The sequence below is a fragment of the Xyrauchen texanus genome, chromosome 1 (genome assembly GCF_025860055.1).
Source record: "Xyrauchen texanus isolate HMW12.3.18 chromosome 1, RBS_HiC_50CHRs, whole genome shotgun sequence".
NCBI lineage: Eukaryota > Metazoa > Chordata > Actinopteri > Cypriniformes > Catostomidae > Xyrauchen > Xyrauchen texanus.
The window spans coordinates 28700199-28720975 of NC_068276.1; the positions used below are offsets into that span (position 1 = coordinate 28700199).

The 20777-nt window shown below is 36.5% G+C and overlaps 1 protein-coding gene across 1 annotated transcript; it reads left to right on the top strand.

Moving 5' to 3' along the window:
* The first annotated feature begins 823 nt into the window (after positions 1-823).
* Positions 824-15834, top strand: LOC127646789 (myosin-binding protein C, cardiac-type-like). The gene is made up of 10 exons (XM_052130691.1): positions 824-1238; positions 3118-3252; positions 3997-4164; positions 4383-4471; positions 5313-5508; positions 6163-6302; positions 8983-9142; positions 9522-9658; positions 10175-10361; positions 14766-15834. The coding sequence occupies exons 1-10, from the start codon at positions 884-886 to the stop codon at positions 14795-14797; spliced, it is 1599 nt and encodes a 532-aa protein (XP_051986651.1). The 5' UTR covers positions 824-883; the 3' UTR covers positions 14798-15834.
* Positions 15835-20777: the final 4943 nt, after the last annotated feature.

The window sequence follows — 20777 nt, forward strand, 5'->3', positions numbered from 1 at the left end:
CATTGGAATGTCCTGACCCAGTCCCACCTCCCAGCCATTTGTGCCAATTGGTGAGTTTTGCTGCTTTGATTTACACCCTTTGTTCTGTGTCTGAGACATTTTCTCCTCAATTTGTATGCTGTTTAATCAAATGTTATTTTAATCACTAAAATAAGATATTTGCATTTACATTTAAAAATAATACAAAAGCATGCTGAATGTCATCACATATAGTGGACTCAGAACATTGTTTTTATTATGATATCTGGTCATTTAGTATTGCTATATTTTGGAAAGATCAAAGTCTTACTCAAGTTGTTGGCTATAGTACAACAGTCTGAGAGGTTGTGCTCTCTGTTGTCCTTCTCATAAGGCATCTGCTTTCTCAATTGCTTGCCAAGTAAGGATGTTTTTTCACTCCAGACTCCTGGAGCTCTCTAGTTGGCACAACTAGCTTGTGTGCTGCAAAAATGCTCCAAAGAGCTCCTTTTTGGTGGTACAGTGTTTTTAACAATGGGCATCTTTATGATGTCTCAGTTTTTCTAGTTTCCATTATTTGCCTGGCTCATCTTTCACTAATATTTCAGTGAGCAGTGTTAAAAGCATTGCTCTCTGTGTAGACTGTTGTCTGTTGCAAGGCAGCTGATTAGGAAACTATCTTTGGCATCCTCCTCTATAAATAATGGCACGTTAGCACACTGCAAAGCTGTGTCCAGTCTTATGGTATCTACTGCATTGTCAAAAGAGAGGAGGGGGCTGGATGCTGTACTTCCTTTTGTTGCTTGCCCTATCAATATCGCTGCACCCAGAGGAGAGGACCATAGCAGGTGTTACAGAGCAGACAGACACTTTTTAGGAGGCACTACTTGGAAAACATACCAGTCTGAAGTGACCCAGAGACAAAATGACCAAACCTATGCTCCCCAAGACTGCTGAGAAGAAGCCAGCTGAGGCACAACAAGCTGATGCACCACCGGCCAATGCACCACTGGCCGATGGTCCTTCGGAGACTAAAGAGCCAGAGGCAAAAGAAGCACCACCTCCAGAAGAGCCTGTGCAAGAGGCCAGTGTTGAAGCTCTAGCACCTCCAGTTGAAGAGGCAGCAGTTCCTGTAGATGAAAAAACTATTTCTGCAGATGGAGCTCCTTCGGGAGAAGCAGCTCCACCAGGAGAGGAGGGGGCACCATCTGCTGCTGAAGCACCCCCAGCGGAAATTGCCCCCCCACCAGAGCCGGAACCAGAGCCTGAACCTGTTGGCAGTACGCTTCTATTTCTAACTCTCTCTGTGGAGCCTGATAATGCATGGATTATGTACCCATTGTCTATGTAACATATTTATATTTGTTGGGGAGATAGTGGCAAATATTTGGCTTTTTTATTATTCACCACTATCTTTTATTAAAGGGATAGTTCACCTAGAAATGAAAATGTTGTCATCGTCACATACTAACCATTATATTCCAAACTTGTGGTGGACTTTTTTTTTTCTTGGATCACAAAAGATGTCAGGCAGAATGTTAGCCTCAGTCACCATTTACTTTTACTGCGTGTTTTTTCCACACAACTAAAATGAATGGTGATTGAGGCTAACATTCTGCCTAACATCTCCTTTTGTGTTCCGCAGAAAAAATAAAGTCATGTGGCATTGGAACAACATGAGGGTGAGTAAATTATGAAAAAACATAAATGTTTGGGTGAACTATCCCAAAAACTATCCCTATATATATATCTATCTATCTATCTATCTATCTATCTATCTATCTATCTATCTATCTATCTATCTATCTATCTATCTATCTATATATATATATATATATATATATATATATATATATATATATATATATATATATATATACTGTATACTTATATTATGAAATATTAGTATATTTCAAGAACTGTTCTCTTATGAAAACATCACACTATACTATAAAAGCAAAGCAAAACTTCAATCAATGTCTAATGTTTTAGGCTTCCACAATGGTGTGCTTTAAGCTATTGTTTTGTTGCATTGTCTCAATAGAGCATGAAGGAATTTACAATACATATATCATATTATGAACTGTTGCATCTAAGGCTTTAATAATCACCAGCATTCTATAGCTGATAAGTTGGTGAATCAACTAGCCTCCTATTTAGAGTGAGAAATGGTTGTTTGCAGTTCATGAAAAAAACTATAGTTGGAAACTAACTTGGCCAGATATTAATAGATGTTCTTAGATTGGTGCAAGTTCCCAGTCTTTATAAATACAGCTTGACCTGAGCATGCCATTGCCTCTTATATATGGCAAGAACATTTTAGACTGAGGCTTGCTTACAAATCAGAGCAGACAGCATGTAAATCTTTAGGAGGCCCTTATCACTACTAACCTCAGACTCATTCAAGCAATGTCAGTTATTCCTGTCTGGGATGAAAGGGTTACTGTGAGGGTTTTCTGCAAGGTAAGTGTAGATATACCTCTCTTAAATGTGGTTGTTTAGCTCCATGGCTCCTTGTTAAGGGTACAGGGCTTTGCTCTTCTCACATTGTTCACCTTCTCACATTGTTCGGTGGAACTTTGCTGGAGACTACAGTGACAAGTCCAATTAAATCCTGCCACATACTAAGATGTGTCTAGATCTGTCTCTGCTGCTTAATAACAGTGTACGTCTTGTACAGCAAATGTTCAAACTCAAAATACATCCTAAGGATTGGCTTGCTTTCTGTTGACAAAGCTACTCTATATTACAACATAATTTCAAATTGCATGGCTCAGTTAAAAAATGCGACCCAATCTTATAGCATGGAGACATGAGAGTGGCCTCTTTTCTCTTGGAGCCGTGATGCAAGTTTAATGACACCCTCGTAACCATCTAGCAATGTCCTACCAATCACCCGCAACACTATCACAACACCAGAAAATCATAGAGACGTGTGGATGGGCTTGTTTGAATTGGGGCAGTGTACTGAGGGCCTTGGTAGGGCATTGTGGGATTTAATTACCACAGTAAACACCTCTCTGTCTGTAGAAACAAAAAAAAGGCTTACTATACAAAAATCACTGTACAAAATCAGAATATTAATACTAATAAATAGTTATTAGCTCTTTATCTTTTGTGTGGATCACCATCTCATGCTTATCAACTTCCTGCCCACAGCTCCTACTAGTGAGCCAATTGGCCTGTGTGTGGATGATATCAGTGATACCTCCATCTCGCTGAAATGGAGGGCTCCAGAGAAGATAGGCTCAGCTGAACTTGATGGTTATGGGGTTGAGTACTGCAAGGAAGGCTGTAAGTATGTTTGAATGAACATTGTACTTAAAACATCAGGCATAGTGTGGTTTGAATGTTCATTTCACAGATCTTAAAAACTAAGTATTGGAGAAAGAGAGACAAAAAAAGTTAACTCTTCTAAAAAAAAAACTGTGACAAAACTCATTATATCATAATGCAAGCTTGACTTGCATATATGTTTCTAAGAGCCCATTTCTCTAGTAAAAAAAAAAATCTTGAGGCATAATCTTAAAAGACTAAACATAGATGTTTCCTGCATCTGAGGCTGAGTTTACTGAATCAGGCTTACCCTTAGAGTTAGCTTTAATGAAATGGGGCTGTACAGGTAAATTTGCACAGTTCCTAAATTCATATCAAATCCTGGATCCACTTCAGAATAGATTTAATAAATCTTGCAAAGATTTATCTGTAAATCCACTGCACTCTAATATTTGTTTTATGGAACTCATATGGCTCATTTTCAGAAATGGACAGATAATGCTGCTGGTATGCTGCTGTTTATTTCTTTAAAGCTGGCTTATACCATGTTTTTTCCTGTAAATGTTTTCAAGAATACCCTCTTGGAAGTCATATTCACAATAGGTTCTAATTCTCTCCATCATACCTGATTACATAAAGACTACTGTTATGTATTTGTATTTACACCCTATTTTAATACATTTCTGCATGCATATTATCCCTAACAGTACTTCTAAAAGTTCTCAATGTCATTTGTCTAAACTGTGTGTTTCCTATCTGTAGCTGATGAATGGATTCCTGCATTTGCGGGTCTCACAGATAGGACCTCCGTTAACATCCGTGACCTGCCAACTGGAGAGAAGATGCTGTTCCGTGTGAAGGCATATAATATAGCAGGCCCAAGCCCACCTGCTGCATTGCCACAGGCAGTCACCATCCGCGAGATCATGCGTGAGTTACAAAGCAGCACAGACAGTCACAGCCACAAGAGATATGTGTGGTACATAAACTCAATTTGGTCAACACATTTCATATAATCCAGAGAAAGACCATAACATTTTATGTTAGTTCATTTAATTGACTCTCTTAATTGAAGTGCAGAGGTGGCTGGCTTGATTAAATATCACACACCTGGGAAAATAAAATTAGCTTACATTCTCTCATTGCAGAGCGCCCCAAAATCTGGATCCCCCGTAACCTTCGTCAGACAATTATCAGGAAAGTAGGAGACACTACTAACCTGGTAATCCCCTTCCAGGTGAGAAAATGTTGTCTTCTTCATTCTTCTAATTTTGTTTATAACACACCTGAAATATTTATGCTTTTATGCAATCCTTGATGTGAACATATAACCTTGGTCAAATGTAAACTGTTTAGTGTAGTAGTTTCTTAGAAAGCATCATGTCAGTGGTATGAAAACATCCAACAAATTTCCATATTGCTGTGTAATAGTAGTATTATTTGACGTAGTGTGAAACAGTTGGCTATCCTCTTTTGATTCAGACTTTGACCTCCAACAACTTCCATCAACTAGAGCGTCAGAGTGCTTGGCTAGACTATAACTTGTCCACTTGTTTATTTACAGAATCTAGTTCGCAAAGCTCTTCAGCCTCTATCCCTTGCCATCCGCACTATAAACACACTGAGCTCTAAGGGTGAAATTCAATGAGAGAGGCTACTGTACATACAGATAGTAGTCAATGACACAAGTCTGAACAACAGCTGTAAAACCCCTGTGGAGAACTTTGGTGTCCAAAACACAGCGGGCTAACACACACAAATACACAAACATAAACACACCCAATGGGCAGATGGATTGTTCTATGGCATGACTCTGTGATGGCTCATAAAATATAAAAATCCTTTTCAGATACATCAACATATAGCTTTTTTTTTTTTTTTTTTTACATATGTATTTCACATACAAAACCAAAATGTTATGGAATATGAGTAACACCTCAACATTGATTTCAACCTTTAATTTTTGACATTTACTTAACTACTTGTTCTTTGTTTCTTTTCAGTAATATAAATGAACAGTAAAAAGTCAGTGACCAATGAGTGATTTTAACACATTCTTCACCCACCTCCTGTTTAAGGGTAAACCACGTCCTAAAGTAACCTGGACAAAAAACGATGAGCCACTGGACCCTAAGAAGGTCAGCGTAAGGAACAGTGACACCGATACCATCCTCTTTATTAGGAGATCAGAGATGAAGGATTCTGGGAAGTATGAGCTTCAAGTGCAGATTGAGAATATGGAGGACAAGGCCAGTGTGGACCTACAGATCGTAGGTGAGTTACTACACACCGTTTAGTTACTTCAGTCCAAACAATCTTAATTCTATTTTGCATTTCATGTCAAGTGGAATTATCAAAATAACAATTTGAGTGAAAAGTTTAATTGAAATTCCTAAATTTCTTAGTATGTGGTTTGTCCACATTTTTACTATGGTATGGACTCCATAAGTGATGATCTGTGTTATCCCAGCATGATTTGAGAACGTTCCAAATTCTCCACATTGAGTTCTTTAGTGGAAGCAAGAAAATCTAACATTTGTACAGTAGTTAACTGAGTTAACAAATAAAAAAAAGTGCTTTCCATTGATTAGTGGCCTAGAAATAGTCCAGAATCTTACATATTTCTTTTTAATTTTGTGTCCTAGCTTTTGATTTATATTGATATAAATCCTAAAACTTTTTTTGTTTAAATCTCGATTTTAAAGTGGTTTCGGACTTTTGACCCCACTGTACATTTGTTTAAGAGTAGCATCTAGTAATTAATTTAGTGGAATAGTTAATTCATTGATAGAGAGAGGATAGGCAAGTGCTTACAGTTTACAGTAACAGCTTGTGTTATCCTAAAGAGCTCAAAATCTCTGTACACATTGTGTCCATGATGACAAGTAGACATAAAAAAAATCCCATTTCATTCCCTTGTTCTATCAGACCTGCCAGGTCCACCTCAGAATTTAAAGGTGATGGAAGTTTGGGGCTTTAACGTTGCCCTGGAGTGGAAACCACCCAAGGATAATGGCAACTGTGACATCACTGGCTACATCATCCAAAAGGCTGACAAGAAAACCATGGTAAGCTCAAACCTGAAAATTTTTATGTTGCTGAAATTGACAAATATTACTGTAATAATACAGTAATAAGTCATGCCAAGTTTTGACCTGGCTAAGAAAGATTAAAGTAATTGATTTATACTTTAATATTGTCTAATGGCAAAATGTTTGTATGGGAAGCATATGACCAATGTCTGTTCTCTTTGATGCAGAGTCAAGCCAAAGTCACACTAGGCTTTGAGTGTGCAAAATGATTTCATGATTTCCTGAAACAAAGGATATGATGTCACAATATAGGGCTTTTACTTAAAAAAAAATTATAATGTTACAAATAACAAATAATATTACATCAAGAATGTTATAAAGCCTCCCTCCACTGATAGCCTAAAGCAGTTAAGCTTGTAATAAGTGTAAATGAGTAATGTATGTACACTATTCATCAGTGGAACAGCATTGCCTGGACACTAGATGAGTTTTAAGCCTCTCTTGTGACATGCAGTTGGCCAGTGGTACTGAACTGTGCGCAGCATCCAGAACATCCAGTACATAGCTCCAAAATGACCCTTGCCGCACACCTGTGCCCCCCTACGGCACAGGCATGCTGTAATCTTAGCTTGCGACCTTGCCCTGATTTAAGTGCTGTCATTATAGTGCTCTCTTTACCCCTTTGTGCTCTTGAGCCAGTAAGGTTAGCAACTAAATAAAAAGCACTTGGTTCAGGTTTCACCTCACATTGTTACCAGAGCCAGTCTATTCCTCTTGCTGTGTCCAGAGCAGCAGGCAGGAAGACACTGGATTATCAAGTTTCACTTGACAATCTCAGTCCGAAACCAGAGATGCCCTGGTGCTAAATATAAAAGCACTGCAGGCCTTCGGGCACATTCATGAGCAGGTGGCTTACCAGTGTCTACATTAACTGCTCGCACTGTCATAGTAATGACAGTTTGGTTCAATAAATGTCATAATGATCTTACGATGTTTTGCCTTATTGTCCATATCAATTAATATTTAAGCCAGAGAAATCCGAGAGTGCTCACATGACACTGTTTAAAATATGTCACAACACATTACTGTGTAAAGCAGATTAGCAGTTATAAGTGGTGACATAGGATACTCACATACTGCATGCTGGTCAAATCAAAAGGACAAAGTGGTTAATGTAATGAGGTCATATCATGTAGTGTTTTGATTTTATATCCATTTTAATAGTTAAACTGCAAAAAAGCTGTTAGAAAATAAGAAATAAAATAATACATTTAGTGGGATTATGCATACAATAAGTGAAAAACCTGAAGATGGAAAATTGGAAAACAAAATGCACTTATATTCAAGATACATCCTCTGAAAACTGATCCTAACCCTCCTGTTGCGTTCAGAATCTGCAAACACCTTTTGCATTAGCGGGTCAGTTTTGTATCAGCTTATATATCTTTCATAACCCGATGGTTTTCATCTAAAACGATATTGTAAGTCATTAGTAACTTATTAACTGTTCATACATGTAAAAGATTGTTATTCATAAATATAAAAGTTGTTAATAATAATATATATATATATTTTTTTAAATAATTACATTTACATTAACCACAGCAAAACCAGTGTGATGTCAAGACAATAACAATTTATGTGAACTTTTATTTAAAATACAACATAATCTATAATTTATATTAACATCTAATATGAGAATTACTTGTAATTTAATGGATTTCCGATTACCCATTACTTCAGTGCAATTACTCAATGCAATTTGGTGGTCAAAATTTATGAAACCAACATATTCTTTTTCAAATAAACTACATTAAACCAACTGTACAACTCAAGTATACAACAATAATACTACTTTCTTTATGGTTAAAAGCAAAATATATTCGATTTACTTATATGAATTACCATATATATATATATATATATATATATATATTAGGGCTGTCAATCAATTAAACATTTTAATCGAATTAATTACATGGTGTCCTGATTAATTAATCACGATTAATCGTATATACAAATATTTGCTGAGAAAGCCAATCATATAACAATAACTCAATATATAATGATGAAATAATTATACATAGTTATCTTTAAATATTAAATTATATATATATATAAAATAAACAAAAATTCTGATAATTAAAATGCATCACATTCTTGTGGCATAAGAGTTAATCATTGATAAGATGATACAAAAAGCGGCTTTAGAATACAATGTATTGTTTACTACCATATTATTGATCATAAGTCAATCATAAGTCAGTTCACAGCAATCCATTTCACAAGTGAATTTGTCAATCAGTTGGAGATTTATTATGAGAGCTTGTTTAAGGACCGTCAATTTACACCTGCGTCAGACAGATGCTTGTGTCGTGTCTCGGGTGTGTTGCGTCATAAAAATAAAATGTTTAGGTCACTGTTTCAAGTTAAATATAGTTTAATACTCAATCTTTAAACACATCTTGAGATCCCTTAGTTCGCATTTGCGCTCCTTCAAGTGTTTTGAATGTAAGAACGTAACGCATGTTTGTGCTGTTCTGCCTACTGAAGTGTTTTCTTCACTATATAAACTGTGAGTTGCTCATACAGCTGAAAGTTGACTTACTGCCTTCTGGAGTAAACAGGTGGTACTACAAGCTATTTAAACATGTCTTGCAATGTATTGTTCAATACAATGTATAATATGATGAAAAATATTTTTTTTTCTTTGAAGGAATGGTACACAGTGTATGATCAGTATCGCCGCACTAACTGTGTGGTGTCAGACCTGATCATGGGGAATGAATATTTGTTCCGTGTGTACGCCATGAACATGGTGGGTCTGAGTCCAGAGACTTGCCTTTCCAAAGACAGTGCCTACATCCAGAAAACGGGTGACAGATTCTTTCTACTTTTGATCCATGCCTGCACACTAATATGCAGGGTAGATCACAGGAGTCTACTGCTAGAATTATATGTTTAGATGAAGAGACTGTCAGGTTCATTAGGATCAAGCTTCTCGTTTAGTCTAATACACATTGCAGTCAGTGTATTTAATTGAACAACAAATTAATCAGTATTATTTTTAATACTATGTGGCTTGATTATATAAATACAAAATGCATGTTTTGCATACATGCCTACATTTGTAAGGCACTATTCAAATTCAATTAATTTGAAACCATTGACTTATAGTAAATCAGGTTGGTTTCTGGATATTATATCACATTTATGGCCCTTTCTTGTGTCTTATGTGTGGCATTGCTGTTTCAGGCATTGTATACAAACCTCCCAGTTACAAAGAGCATGATTTCTCTGAGGCCCCCAAGTTCACACATCCTCTCGTGAGCCGTTCGGTTATAGCTGGATACAACGCTACACTCAGCTGCTCTGTAAGAGGCATCCCAAAGGTGAGCATGAGGTTATATGTCCTTAAAATACAGAATATTATCGCTCTGCTTTTGAAATGTTTCTGATAGCTTCATTCTGTTTTACACATGATTTATGTATATGAAAACAAGATATCTTAGCCCAGATATCGACAGGGCTGAAGAAATAAAAACAAAAGGATGGGCCACTATCTAAGCCATCACCTTAACATATCGCCTGAGTAAAAACTTTTACAGGGATACATTAGTTCTCCCAAAAATGAAAATTCTGTTGTTCCTCATGTTTTTTCAAACCCATATGCTTTTTACAGCCTCAGTCACAATTTATTTTTATAGCATCTTTTTTTTTCCTTACAATGAAAGTGAGGCTGTCTGAGGCTGTCATTCTGCAACAGCTTCTTTTGAGTTCCACAGAAGAAAGAAAAGTATTTGGAACAACATAAGAGTGAATAAATGATTGTGATGAACAAATCCTTTAAACTTGAGGATAATCTGTTTCCATCTCCCTAATTAAAAACATTCCATTGTCTTCTGCAGCCTAAAATCACATGGTACAAAAACAAGATGGATATTACAAACGAGGCCAAGTACCGGATGTTCAGCAATCAGGGTGTGCTTACTCTGGAGATCCGTAAACCGTGTCCATTTGATGGAGGTGTGTACATTTGTAAGGCAATCAATGCCAGTGGAGAGGACGTGGTAGAATGCAAACTGGAAGTCCGTTGTAAGTACCACCTCTAACTCAGGAATTATTGACAGTTTTCCTTAGCATAATTTGCTGCTAATATTATGACATGGAAGTGAGTCAGTGCTAGATATACTGAACACAAATATGACTTTTCTATTTATCCATACATTTACAGGAGAGTTCTTATTTGAGAACTTTCTTCTTGTAAATTGTAAAACTTGTTTTTATTTGCACTGGAAAAGTCATGTGATTCCTTCTCGGCCAGCCAATAACCTTCCTCAGCCTTGTACATTTCAACACATTCCACATTAACAAGGTTAAATCTACCAGTAGTCAAATATAATGTGTTGTTTATCTGAATTCATAACATAAGAGAATACTCTTATGTTATGACCAAATGAAAGATATATGCTGAGACACATGAAGCAAAATTTGTTGTTTCTGTTTGTATCAAAATTTTATTTTGTCATTCTGTCTAGAAGGACAGTTCTGTTCTACTTCTGATTGTCATGTTACTACACAGTAACATGACTTACACACTGATACAAACCTTTCAAATAAACTGATTGTGTCCTGACATACATCAAAATGTTTCATTTTGGTGAATAACCGTTTGATTGGACCTTGAGGTGTGCCCAAGGTCCAGAATGGATCCCTTTCCAATGATCCATGATTCCTGAAGTGTGTCACACTTTAATACTTCCTCCTTACTTCCTGTTTTCCATCACATTCCCTACCACCCTCATTCCCTCAGCCCGTGAGTAAACAGTAAGCTCAGATTTGCTCTGTGTAATGTCTCCAAGGTAAGCACGATAGCGCCCTGTGTGTTACCACCACACCCACACTGCCTGCACTTCCCTTTATAAAACACTTAACTGCATCTGATTTTGCTTTTTCACTCATTCACTATTCCCAATCTAATGGATGTCACATATTTCTTTATGGAAAAGGAGTGAGTGAATTCAAATATATTGTAAATACTGTACACCAGCTGAAGCTGTTGCATTTACAGTACAACTTAGTCACTTAATTGTACACTAAACTTTAACCTCTTGAGACCCCCGCACGACTGCTGTGTGCATTTTCCATTTCCCTTTTTTAGTAGCACATAATAAACAAGCAACAACAACAACAAGAACAACAACATTCTAAAGCAAATAGTTTTTCTAAAAATTGATGTCCACATATGGGGACAGCAGGACTAAGTTGTGAAATTGTAAGCAATACCAAGCTATAGAAAGTCAGATTTTTTTCATCAAATAGTTTGTGTCCAGGAGTGTTGGTTATTCATGTTTCTGAGACGTTTTATATACACACTATTTTCTATAAAGCTGAATTAATAATTCTTATTAAAAGTTATGGTCAGCATCACTGCCAACCATGTTAAAATAAAATTTTGCATTTTTAAATTCAGAATCTATGTACAAATTATCATCGTCCCATGTCTGCCAAACATGTTGAGTGGTCCAAACATCATCCGTAGCCTGAAACTGAACTTTTGGTCGGATTTTAGGAGTGAATGCACTTGAGGGAACGCAGTCCTAATTTCCACATATGTGGACTTCATCTGTATCAGTGCGCTGATGTGCAAAATATGAATGGATTTTTTAAAGCGGCATATCAAACAAAACTATAGATGCTGCTCTTTACAACCAAACAGGTTTCAATAAGCACTGTTGTTGGTGCTGCTCCAATAGTAGCGTTTCCTGGAAATCAACATCATGCTATTATGTCATGTGACTTGGTGCACCAGAAGTTTAATTTTATTTGTTTAGATTGTTTGTATGTATTTGTATAATTTGGTATTTTATTTGTTAACATTAGTTAACATGATAGTAAACATGAACTAACAATGAACAATAATTGTACAGAATTTATAAATCTTGATAAATGTTAATTTCTACATATACTAACAAAACATTTTTACATTCAAAGTTGTTGGAATGTTGACTTTATATAATGCGTTATGAACATGAATTTATTATTATTATTATTATTTTTAATATCCTGAAATAAACTCAAGCCGGGCAGCATTTATGTACTCATGGCCATGGGAAGACCTACTTGCACATAGCATCCTCATCCGTCCCTAAAGCAGTAATAAAGTCATCAGTATCATTAATTGATTAGACCTAGATGAATATGTTATCAACAGGTAATATCTAAATATTTGAAGCAACTATCAAATTAGCATTTCCTTTGTGCACAGTGCAGAGTTATAATGTTGCCTTAGTTAATCAAGAAAGATAAAACACTTGGCATTAAGAGTTAATCCTAAAAATTTATTGTTTATTACTGTATAATTTGTGTGTAGTTTCTTTCTTTTTTTTTTTTTTTTTAGCTCAGAAGTCTTCTACATATGATTATGGGCAATATAGCACTTGTGAGTGTACAATGGTTGTGCAGTGTACACTGCAAAAAATAGAACTTTGATGTTGACTTGACAAAGCCTTGTCTGAAAGTCTTGTCTAAATCTAACCCCCTAACCTACTAATTTATAAAATACAAATTTTAAATTGTTGAAGTTTTATGGATATACATACAGTACATTACAATAAAACAATAGGCGAGTCCCAAACCACACAGTTCTGCACTATTTTACATCAATTTGAAGTGGAAGTTGTGCAAGGAGTGCAGAAAATGCAACAAAAAGAAGTATACTATGAGTGCCCGGATGATGTACTACTTCAACTGTACATGTTAGACACTTCATGCACTCAGCGCTCTCTGCTTGCCATATGGTGCGGAAGGGGCAGAGTTACCTGGCTGCATTGCTTGTCTAACAAAACATTTGTAAATAATGGAGAAGGTAGCAACTAGCATAACTTCAGTGAAGACAGCTCCTTACAATTGTAAGTTCAATGCATTACCATCACTCCATGCTTTGTGAATATGTACATTATTTGAGATTCAAGTGTTGAGCTGAGGAAGGCTGAAACTAGTGGCAATTCACTGCATGTGTTTGAAACTTCACTCACGTCTCTTTTACAGTAGACTTTGCAAACAGCAAACAAAAATGTGTCCATGGGCCACAGTCTCATTCTTTGATCAGCCAATCACAAAACGTATATGCTTTCTGCCAGTCAATAATTTTGCATGTTCTGAGTGTAGGAGTCAAAGTGGATCATTCCAGTTTTATGCCATATTCAGATTCATAACAGTCTTCAGCTGATGGCGCTATTTTTCAGCCGTTGTGTTTGACAATCCTGAGAACACACACTGCTGCTTGGTGTTGGTCTCAATGGTACAACCGCATCATTTGAGGGTGGGGTTTTTGAAAGAGGGGCCTGTTTAATTCAACAGCTCAGTCTCACCATAGTTCCAGAATGACTAAAATTGCTTACAGTACCTTTAAAACAAATTAAAGTCCTCTGTGGGTTTGTCTACTCTTTTTTTTTTTTTATTTGACAGTTGGAGTTTGAATTAACTAGCATGCTGCTAGCCCATCTTTTCCAGTTTTTGTTGGTTTTGAAGTCTGATTAGTTAGAATAAAAATAGAAGACTATTCCAGAACAGGCTGAAGGTCTGTACCAAGTTTGGTGAAGTAAAGGTCTCTGCAGAACAATAGTGGGCATTTTCAAACCGGTATGGGCATTTTTTAGCTATCCAATTAAAGTAGGGAATCTGAATGTAGTAAGCAAATCGTGTAAAGCGGTTGAAATATGCCCATCCCAGTTTGAAAATGCCCACTGATTGGAAAACGGCCATTTTGGATGTAGCTTGAAAGCACTAGGAGACGTGTTAAGTGTTAGAAGTGTGAATTCTTGTTCACTAAGAATTTGGAAACCACCACAAAATAACTGATTATATATAGTATAATATAGTGCAATATGCAGAGAATAGAGAGCAAATTGGACACAGCATATGGCCATGTTTACACCAACACATTTTCATTGAAAACACATTGATTTAGCTATGTTTGTGCTTCTCATCCACAGTCTCACTTAAACAGTTTTCCTCCACAGATAACGGAGCTTTTCAAAAACGGTTTCAATAACCGCATACTTTGGGAAACCAATGACGTTAGAAAACTGAACAAACAGTTCTCAAATTATAAAGAAATCTTTTAGTCACCTAAAATTGTGTTTGAGCAACAGAAAAATTACTGTTGAACATGAGTATTCAGTTAAAAGTAAATCTAAACTATATCGCCAGCTGCACTAATCCATGGTTGATGTTTTTTTCGTGGACAAATCAAAATGGATCACTTAAATGTTACAGATTAAACATTCCTCATACTATCTGACAGTTATTAAACAGAAAATAGTGAATTTTTCTCTTTTGGAATGATGCATGTTTGTAGAACTCTCAAAGTAAATAATAGATTACTCTGAACCTTACTGGTAATTTTGTAGTGGCTAATGCTACATTGGTAGCCTTTTATTCTATAAATATAAATAGAGGATGCCATCTAATTCTGTTCCATTCACTTGTTTACAGCTCAAGTCACAAAAGAAGATGTGAAGAAATGAGAGGGAGACGTAATGGGCTTGTCTCGGGGTTCGGAGAAACTGTGACACTTTGTCCTCTGTCCTGAAATTGACCCCTGTAACATGTTGATGATTAAATGACAGAGCAAAGATATATCATTGGTTTCCTTCATTTGCTTATGGTCCCCATGTCTTCCCTCCATCCTACGCTTATGTGCTTAGGTGTGATTTTGTGTCTTTATTGCTTGCATTCATTTTATTTCATAACAGCTTATTGCACTTGAGGTCAGTGCCGTAAGGTCTATTGGTTTAATATTTTGCTTCCACATTGTGATGTTATATAAAATGCTAAATAAATGTAAGGATTTTGTTGACATTTTATGATATTCTATAATGATTCAAATTCCCCAGATTCACTTACACTTCTGTGAGTTAGAAGTTATACTGCAAATCTTAGGTTACATTACATTTAGTATTTCTGGGGATTAGTTTTATTTAGCATGTGCCAAAAGCAAGTCACCCCTGCAGATACCATTAATTACTGAGATGCCACAATCCCATTGAGAGAAGCAAACAAGTGTTTTATCTAAGTCTCCATATATTATGATGAAATGCTTTCCTGCCTAGGTCAGTGATGGCATGGCCAGCAGATGCATTCTTCAGGCACTCACACATTATGCCACAGATCAACAAGCTGCTGGTATTAATTTAACAAAGCCAATCAGGAAGCTTCAACTTATTGGTATTATCCACGAGAGCAGATAGCACGGCTGACCTGCATGGCTTTGACTGCTCTGGAATGTTCTCCAGTAGCAATTTAGCAGTTTGGGAGGATGAAATGTTTGATATGAGGCCCAGACATGCCATAATGCCAAAGGTGTCAAAATGACCATGGATGGCCTGTTCCAATCTGATGCAAAGCAGCTGTCTGTATCATTTTGCTCTGTCCTTGTGCCTTCACACTCAATCATTTGCTCACTGTTCCACAAAATAGTTTCAGTTCTGGCATCTGGCAGTTATGTGCAAACAATAAAATGAATTAAGAATATTTTACAGGCAAGCCATCAGCTTTCATTGGAACAGATTAGTAATATTTTATTATTCACTTCTAATTCAGCATTTCAAAACCTGAAATATATTTCAAGGGAGCCAGAAAACAGATAGCTCTGATTTCAGCACTCAAAAGACATTACTGAAAGCAGTCCAAGGAAATGTAGAGGGTGTGCTTGAATGACAGATTAATTCATGAATACAGTCAGTGGGCCTATTTTTCATCATTAACACTGTTCAAACTCTCTGCACCTTGTCAGGAGAGGGATTGTTTTAAATTATGTGTTATTAATAGACTCGGTAAGGCTTTCAGTGACGGTATGGCCTCCATCTTAAAGATGGAACCTGAGACAGAGAGAACACAGCTGATGACAATGTTGACAAGAAATTAAATTTGGGTGACAAATCCTTCAAGGGTGTTTATTGGTTAGTGGCCATGTGCTATCACATTAAGACACAGAGGTGATGTATGAGTGTTGTAAATGTACTCTTGTTTTTTGTTTTTTAAACCAAAATATGTTCCGTTTCTGAGCACATATTTTAAGGATATGCAAGGGCTTGTATAAGATTATATTAAAATACCAAACAAGTACTGCTCTATTAATTTTAAGTATTTCAATTAAGTGTCATAACAGATTCGCAAACTGAGACCAGCAGCCATTTATAATTGTATTGTCCTGCAGTGCCCTCCAGTGTTTAGGTAAAACGCTTCATTGTCTGCATGGCAAAGGATGCAATCTTGTACAGTTACCTCTGAATGCTGTTACCTTTATTATTAGGGCCCAAGCACTGAAAGTGCAGAGGCCTTATTGTTCTTCTAAGGATTATTAGGACCAAAGCACTGAAAGTGCATTGACCCTGTTGTTCTTCTAAGGATTATGATTATTATTAGGGCCTAAGCACTGAATGTGCAGTGGCCCTATTCTTCTTCTGAGGATTATTATTATTATTAGTGCCCAAGCACTGAAAGTGCAGAGACCCTAATGTTCTTATAAGGATTATTGTTATTATTATTATCAGGGCCCAAGCACTGAAAGTGCATTGACCCTGTTGTTCTTCTAAGGATTATGATTATTATTAGGGCCCAAGCACTGAAAGTGCAGAGACCCTAATGTTCTTATAAGGATTATTGTTATTATTATTATCAGGGCCCAAGCACTGAAAGTGCATTGACCCTATTCTTCTTCTGAGGATTATTATTATTATTAGTGCCCAAGCACTGAAAGTGCAGAGACCCTGATGTTCTTATAAGGATTATTGTTATTATTATTATCAGGGCCCCAGCACTGAAAGTGCATTGACCCTGTTGTTCTTCTGAGGATTATTATTATTATTAGTGCCCAAGCACTGAAAGTGCATTGACCCTATTCTTCTTCTGAGGATTATTATTATTATTAGTGCCCAAGCACTGAAAGTGCAGAGACCCTAATGTTCTTATAAGGATTATTGTTATTATTATTATCAGGGCCCCAGCACTGAAAGTGCATTGACCCTGTTGTTCTTCTGAGGATTATTATTATTATTAGTGCCCAAGCACTGAAAGTGCATTGACCCTATTCTTCTTCTGAGGATTATTATTATTAGTGCCCAAGCACTGAAAGTGCAGAGACCCTAATGTTCTTATAAGGATTATTGTTATTATTATTATCAGGGCCCCAGCACTGAAAGTGCATTGACCCTGTTGTTCTTCTAAGGATTATGATTATTATTAGGGCCCAAGCACTGAAAGTGTGGAGGCCCTATTGTTTTTCTAAGGGTTCTTCTTTTTTTCAAAGTTTTCGATACTTTTAACATGGTGTAACATGGGTAACATGCGTGAAAATTCTTTAACGTTTGCACACATATCAATGTCGTCGGCCATTAGGGCTGGGCAAAGATGTGGGGGGAGGGTAGTCTTGCAGGGGGTACTCTGTAGCACATCTTTTTTCACCTACAGCCACCAAAATTGGTACATGTATAGATCTCATCAAGCTGGACAACTTTTGCATTGACAGTCATAAGCTCCACCCAACAGGAAGTTGGCCAGTTTGGATTGTTTGAAAAATGCATGCTCTGGAATCTGAAATACTCCTCTTAGGGGATTCATGTTACAGGTACCAAATGTGGACGACATCATGCCAAGACATTGACAATGCTAAATTGCCAACTGATTTTTGATACACTGAATAATGTTGCCATGGCAACATGATAAATTAACGTAAAAAAAATGGGAAAAGGAAGTGTCTCATATCTTCTGCGTGCATTGTATGATTTACATCAAAACTGAGCCAAATGTTTGGCCTTGTGGGCTGATAATATTCATGTGGGTCATGTTTGGAGCGCTACCAACTGGCGGAAGGAAGTGTGGCACATTTAACAGACTAGCAAGTTAGCAAGTATTTTCACAAGTAAACAGCCACAATACTAAGCTCTGAATTAGTTAATTAGTTTTAATTTAGCTACAAACTCAATTATTTGTTTGTAATTTCAGAGCAATGTTTGAAAACATGTTAGGTGCCTTTCACATGCTGGAATGCATTATTTTTGCACTAAAATTACACGCAGCAGCACAAAAGAGGAAAACGTACACAACCGTTCAAATGTTTAGGGTCATTTACTCATTCTTTATTTTTTTTATTTCTTTTTCACATTTTAGAATAATAGTAAAGTCATAACAACTAAGGAATAATAGAAATGGAAATATGGGAATTAGGTTGTGACTAAAAAGATCCTAAACTTAAACTATGTTATAATTAAACATCTTCAAAGTTGCCACACTTTGCCTAGATTTTGCAGAAATGTACTCTTGGCATTTTCTCAGCCAACTTCTTGAGGTATCACCCTGGGATACTTTTTAAACAGTATTGAAGGAGTTCCCATCTATATGATGATAGGTATGTGTATATGTATATATGATATGTATAATTTTTCTGTGCCACATACCTGCTACAACTGTGGCCGCCTCGCACTCGCGGGACATTATTTGACATACGTCTTCATGACGTAGTAGCCTACTGTAGCTCACATGTCACGTTTTAAAAATGCACTCTTTTAACAATTTAAAATATGTTTTCACTTTAATGTTCTAATTGCAAAATAGACTGCACAAGAAGAAAGTTGTGTTTTTAAATTTAATTTGATACCAAGTATGTGAACATTGATGACATTTTTTATATAAATCAAGGCATTTGTTTTTTAGCCACACTCAAACGGCCCACCTGTTGGCCAGTGACAGTTAACAGGTTAAAATGATGATGTAAATCAGCCTCTGTAGCACCCCCATCACCAAAATTGTTACGTATATCTTTCTCATCAAGCCGGAGAATTTTCATTATTATATTCATTAGCTCCACCCAACAGGAAATTGGACATGTTGGATTCTTTTAATATTGCAGTCTCTGAACTTTTAAATACTCCTCATAGGGGATTCATGAGACTGTCACCACATATAGACATTATGCCAAGACATTGAAGATGCTAAATTGTGAACAGATTTTGTATATATCGAACGGTGTTGTCATGGCGAGGCATTCAATTAATGTGAAAATGGGAAACAGGAACTGTCTCATATCTTCTGTGTGCAATATGTGATTTACATAAAAATTGAGATGTATGTTTAGTCTTGGGAGCTAAACACATTGATGTGACTATTTTGGGACAAAAAAAGACTTTAAAATAGTACTCTCGATTTACCCAAATTGCTTCAAAATTGTTTAGAATAATGTTAAATGCCAAATGCATGTGTCCATTTCCACCCGGTGGCTTTCGGAAAACAATGCAAGGTGGACACATGCATTTAGCATTTAACATTAGCATATCTTCTGCATGCATTGTGTGATTTAGATCAAAATAGAACTTTTTCACATTTTGGAATGTGGAAGTAAATGTTTGCAGGGTAAACTTCAACAATGGTGAATGGGAGATCACACCAAATATTATATTCACTTACCCATTTGCTCCAAGACCAAAATAAATAATCCACTATTATGTTTGAATGACTTTCCAGAAGAGGAAATAAATAGAGAGCAGTGGATTGTAAAGTGGGAGAAGATGCCAAATTTACTGTCACTCTCTCAGCAACAGCAATAGAAACCCCCTAGCAGCTGTGGTAATTTGTTTTTTAAAACTAATTCCAGGGTAATATAACAAACTATAATGTTATACATTTACATGCAATATTTTAAAAAAATTGCAAGATGGTGGTAATGCACCATCACAGTCTGTGAAAAAGGTCTATTGAGCTGCATGTTTGGTAATGGGAGATGATCACAAGGATGTGGCTTTTGTGGGTCACAGTCATAGCACCACCAACTGGCAGCAGAAAGTGTGGCACTTAAAACAGACTTTTACATTTACCCAAATCACTTCAAAATTGTTTAGATTGTTTTTAAAATTGTGATGGGATCATTGATATCTTTAATAGTGTTGTCATGGCAACTGATTAAATTACATGGTGTTTTAGTCAAATTGGAATGGTGGCATATATCTATTACGTATTGAATCATTAGGGTCAAAGCTAACATGAATTTTGAGTTGCTGTGGTGCCCGTCACGCATTGTTTCCTGAAAGGCAATGGGTGGAAATCGACCCATTGTGCTTGGGCCCTTCATTGCTGCTTGCAGCTATATTTAGGTTTTATATCTGTAGCACCACCTAGAAGATGGGCATATTCGGGGGGCTCTGTAGCACATTCCTTTTGAGCTACCTTCACCAAACTTTGTACTCATATAGGTCTCATCAAGCCAGACAACTTTTGCCTGGACAGTCATAAGCTTCACCCAACAAAAAGTTGGCCATTTTGGATCATTTGAAAAATGCATGCTCTGGAATTTGATATACTCCTAGGGATTTCATGTTACAGGTACCAAATGTGGGCGACATCATTCTAAAACATTGACAATGCAAAATTGTGAACATATATTTGATATATCAAACAATGTTGCATGGCGATGTGAAGTATGGCACTTTTAACAGACTTTGAAATAGCCCTCTC

Bases quoted from the DNA above. Each gene is read 5' to 3' on its own strand.
- LOC127646789 (XM_052130691.1), top strand. From the start codon at position 884: ATGACCAAACCTATGCTCCCCAAGACTGCTGAGAAGAAGCCAGCTGAG. The intron at 3,253-3,996 runs GTAAGTATGTTT...TCCTATCTGTAG, and splicing joins TGAGTACTGCAAGGAAGGCT to CTGATGAATGGATTCCTGCA. The intron at 4,472-5,312 runs GTGAGAAAATGT...CTCCTGTTTAAG, and splicing joins ACCTGGTAATCCCCTTCCAG to GGTAAACCACGTCCTAAAGT.